Source organism: Artemia franciscana, chromosome 8 (genome assembly GCF_032884065.1).
Source record: "Artemia franciscana chromosome 8, ASM3288406v1, whole genome shotgun sequence".
In the NCBI taxonomy this organism is placed as follows: Eukaryota; Metazoa; Arthropoda; class Branchiopoda; order Anostraca; family Artemiidae; genus Artemia; species Artemia franciscana.
Genome location: NC_088870.1, coordinates 5,030,402 through 5,035,277, shown reverse-complemented (window position 1 = coordinate 5,035,277; position 4,876 = coordinate 5,030,402). Strand labels below are relative to the sequence as shown.

At 39.7% G+C, this 4,876-nt stretch overlaps 1 protein-coding gene across 1 annotated transcript; it reads right to left on the bottom strand.

The window, feature by feature from the left end:
• Positions 1 to 3,750: 3,750 nt before the first annotated feature.
• On the bottom strand, positions 3,751 to 4,152 carry LOC136030591 (uncharacterized). Its single transcript, XM_065709661.1, has one exon. The coding sequence runs from the start codon at positions 4,150 to 4,152 to the stop codon at positions 3,751 to 3,753; it is 402 nt and encodes a 133-aa protein (XP_065565733.1).
• Between the last annotated feature and the right edge of the window lie 724 nt (positions 4,153 to 4,876).

Genomic DNA, 4,876 nt, shown 5'->3' with positions numbered 1-4,876 from the left:
GCTACGCACCCACAAACGAAGCCAGTGAAGATGTAAAGGAAGAATTTTACAGAACCCTGCCATCAGTTGCCATTGATATACGTAGACATGACATAGCTTGTTTTGTCGGTGATTTCAATGCAAAAATTGGTGACGTCCGCTAATATTGCCCCCTGTCTATGGGTTGCCATGGCCTCAGTAATCGGAACGAAAATGGTGAGCTTCTAATCGGTTTAGTGCTCTCGAATGACCGAGGTATTGGTGGGAGTTTCTTCCAACACCGTGATATCCACCAATATTCCTGGACCTCTCCAGATGGCGTTACCATATATCAGATCGACCACTGCCTAGTCAGTCGCAAATGGTGCACTAGCCTCATGACGTACGTTCACATAGAGAAGCTGATGTAGGGTTACATCATAACCTGATAATTGCCAAATTTAAAGTCAAACTGAAGAAAAATGTTGAACAAGTACCCTATCGAAAACCACCTTTTGACTTCGACAAACTACTTCATAGCACAATAAAAAGAAACTTCATGCTCGAACTTTTTAACAGATTTAAATCACTTTCTTGCCAGAAAATCCAGACCAAGAAGGACTCCTTCCATATGTCAGTGACAGAAATGCTGGCGTACAAAAAACGCTCTAAAAACTAATGTCTCTCTGACCGAACTTTGAATCTCATAAGGGAGAGGAAAATCAAGGGAGAGGAAACGCGATGAGGCAACCGAGATTCCTGCAATGCCAAAGATGTCCCTAAACATTAGTGTGGAGCCCCCAAGTGCTGCAGAAATTCAACTAGCTGCCAAGAGATTGAAGTATGGTAAATCCTTAGGAGAAGATCGTATATCAGCAGAGATGATAAAGGTCACAATTGCAGCACTAATAACATTCCAAACCGCCTTCTTCGCTACAATGTGGGGAAAGGAAGAAGTGCCACTTTATTGGAAGCGCAGCATACTAATACGCCTGTTCAAAAAGGGTGATGCCAATGTCCAAGGAAACTGGTGAGGAATAAGCTTGCTTTCGGTCCCCGGTAAACTACTGTATCATGTCACTCGGAAGAAGATGAGCTCGTAAAGCACCTAAGGGACGAACAATACGGGCTCCCCCCGAGTCGTTCTTGCACTGATCTTATATTTACTTTACGAGTCCTCACTGAAGAAAGTCGGGAATGGTGCTAAAAGCTTTACATGATTTTTACAGACTTTGAAAATGCCTTCGACTCTGTAGATCGGGCAAGTTTGTGGAATATCCTTCTTCATTACGGGATCCCAAGTAAAATCATCGCAATTGTAATAGCTTTTTACGAGGACAGCGAGCGCTGCATCAAGAAACCCGAAGGCCAAACCCAATGCTTTTGAATTCTATCTAGCGTCAAACAAGGCTGTGTACTGTCCCCGTTATTTTTCGTGATAATCATCGACTTCATTCTCCGCAACTTCGCAACCAATGGTATCAAACTTTCTGCCGAAGTGACAGTTGCTGACCTAGTCTTTGCAGATGACATTACAATGCTACAGTCGTGCAAGCACCGTCTGTAAGAGCTTCTAGACAGAGCCAGGGAAAAAGCAAGCAAACTTGGCCAAGGAATAATTTCGAGCAAAACCAAACCAATGGCGACTACTAATTCCCCACTACATATCAGATGTGGAAACTACGAAATCTAACAGATCGTGGAATTCAGATACCTTGTAAGCAGAGTGGAGAATACGGGATCAACATTCAAAGAAACAATAACCAGAATAGTTCAGGTGAACGCCGTCTTCAATAGGCTAAAGCGCATATGGAAGTCGCAAAATTACTTGACCTGGCTCAAGTTACGCCTGTCCAACAGCGAAGTCATCTCGGTCTTCCTTTACACAGCCGAAACCTGGAGTTTGAACCAACAACAGGATAATCCTTGCATTATGAATCCTTGCATTCGAGAGCAATTGTCCTCGAAGAATTTTGAATATTCGTTGGTCAGACAGAATCACAAATGAAAAAGTTCGTAAACTTGCCAAGAAGCCTCTGGTGACAGATATTATTAGAGCTCGGAGGTGGAAATACTTCGGCAATGTTCTCTGAATACAGGACACTCAGATCCCAAAAGCCACTTTACATTGGCACCCAAGCGGAAGTCGAAGGCCTCAGAACAATTAATAGAATAGAAAATATTTTATTCACTACAATAGCTGGAGCTAACATGAGCGTGTCATGAGACAAAAAAAACCTAAACAAATAAACAGCAACAGAAAAAAAATTGAGGCAGCAAGTGCTGCTTCTAGGTCAATAAGTTAAAATGACTCATAAGAAAATTAATATAAGTCAAGAATCTATTGTCATGATTAAAATAGCGACCGTTTATATAGAATGTTTCAGAATAATTAAGGATATAAATGGTTGGTATATTAAAAATACTCTCAGGCAAATACCTGAAATAAACTGCATCGAACATTAAATATTTGTCAAGGTAATATTATTAAGAACTATTAAAATACCGAATAAAATAAGGGACGAATAATTTGTAATATCACTCGGTACTAGAAGCTGGGTAAGTCATTAACCTGTGGACAATTATTTTCTATTTGTCGGAGTCTAGTGACTGGTCCTTCAGTAGGGTGGCTTTCAATTTGGGTAGTAGATCACGAGGACTGAGGAATTTAAACAATTTAGTCAAAATCGATATGTCAACTCATTTCTACGACTATCAAGTGAATTCAAGTTGAGTTGTTTTAGTTCATCAATATATGTTGATTAGTTAAGTCCAAGTATAATTTTTACAGCTCTTTTTTGTATCATCTCAAGTCTATGTGATTGATCTTTCGTCACACCCGGATGCCAAGCTTGACACGCATACTCAAGAGAAGGTCTAACATAGCTGCAGTACACAGATTTCAAAACCTCAGTTGGCATGCCAAATCTCTACAGGCTGGAAAACGATTGTAAAAGGGAGGCACCTTTTTTAATCAGACAGTCAGCGTGTGAGTTAAATCTTAACCCATCGTCCAAAAGTACTCCAAGTATTTTAAAAGTTTTCTTTATCGGCAGTAGGGAAATAGAAGAGTGGCTGCCATCCTTTAGGAAGGAAAAGTCATATAAGAGCTTTTATTTTTGCTGACCGTCAGTTTTACCTTTCCCAATTCAGCTTTTAGGTCATTAAAAATTGTCGTCCAGTCAGACTGTTCGGTAGTCGGAGGGCTTCTTCTTCTTCTTATGTTTTTAAGGTCTGTGGATCAGTATGATGTTCACCTCTTAGACATTACAGGAATACCTTCACTGATTATTGAAAGCTGGCAATATCCCTAGAAAAAAATCTGCCGGTTTAGAACAAGCAACGTGCTGCTAGTAATAATGGCGCCTTTTCAGGATTGATATCATCAACCAATAAATAATAGCTTCTAATTCACGTGACAGGGAGCAATTGATGAGAGCAACAAAAGTTAAGGGGATCTTTAATTGATGGCAGTAATTCTTCAGTCTCCTGGAATCATTATCTCCTGGGATGCAATCAAATAGCACATGTTGGGCGTTTTCCAACGTCTGGCAGCATTTTCTACCTAGTGGGGTGTGGTGGATTCCCCATTTATAAACATCAGCGTTAAGTAAAATCGTTCCAGTTTTTAACTTATAGTAGATCATATTAAAATCCTTAGACTTGAAAGGAGGGTACAAAAATCGTTAGGGTTTAGTTGCAGTGATAAAACAGTCAAATCATCAGCAAACTTAAAACGTTCTTGAACTGTTGCTTAGATACGATTAAAAACAATTAGAAAGGAAAGTGGGCCTAATTTAGTCCCTTGTGGCGAGCAGCAAAAATATCTAAAAATCCAGATGCCTCATGATCAAGGAGTTGGACACACCGAGATCTTTTAAAAAGAAAACTAACAGGCATACGTACAATAAATGGACGGGCACCCATAACCTTAGCTTCTTCCTCTACTACATTATAGCCAAGACTATCAAAAGCCTTTACTATATCAGCAAATAATGCATCATAACCCCCATTTTTTTCGAAGTGTTTAAGGATGGTATCCAACAAACCAACCAAATAATGAACAGTACTATATCCGGGTCTAAATCGAAAGTATTGGGAATCTATGTTATCTTTTATGTCCTCAACTAAATAATCAAAAACTAACCTTTCAAACACTTTTGAAAGAGTCGGTGGTTTTGAGATCGGCTTCATATCAGTAATATCCTTAGGGCCTTATATTTGGGGATTTGGGTAACATACGCCTGTTTAAAAATACTAGGGAAAACACAATCAATAAAACATTGATTAAAAATTGCCATTAATGGAGTAGATAAAAGATTAGCACACTCAACAATTAATTTAATTGATACCTCCCTTGGGTAACTAGATTTACGAGGATCAAGTGCCTTCAACTTCTTAACAACTGAACTAATGTCTAGGATAGGAATATTTGGAACTGAAACTTTAGGTGGTAATACTTTATAGTCGCGGGCCACGATACATAGTTGGTAGTAGGAATAGAGACGAATTAAGGACTTGACACTGCAGTCTCTAATTTTCTTCCCATCACAATGGTTTGATTCCGAGTTGGGAAACTCGGAAAACATGGTTTGAATAGTGGGTGAATCTTTGATTTCTTTGAAATTCCACCTTAGTTGGTTGTTTAGACTGGACGGATTGTCGAAAGGCTGGTTAACGATGGTTCTTGTCATTTTTTCCGTGGTTTCAAGAGGGGGGGCTGCTATAATGGAGAGGTATCTGCATTGGCTTACTTGAGACCTGCGGCAAGAGATTCAAACTCATAAGAGGTACTGGATATGGCTGTCTTTGGCAGCCCTGCATCAACAGAGGTGCAGTTTTTTGCTCCCCGTTTTTTGGACTTCGCAACTCAGTCTTAAAACGTAGCATTCCTCTTCTGTGGAAAGTAAGATGAGCA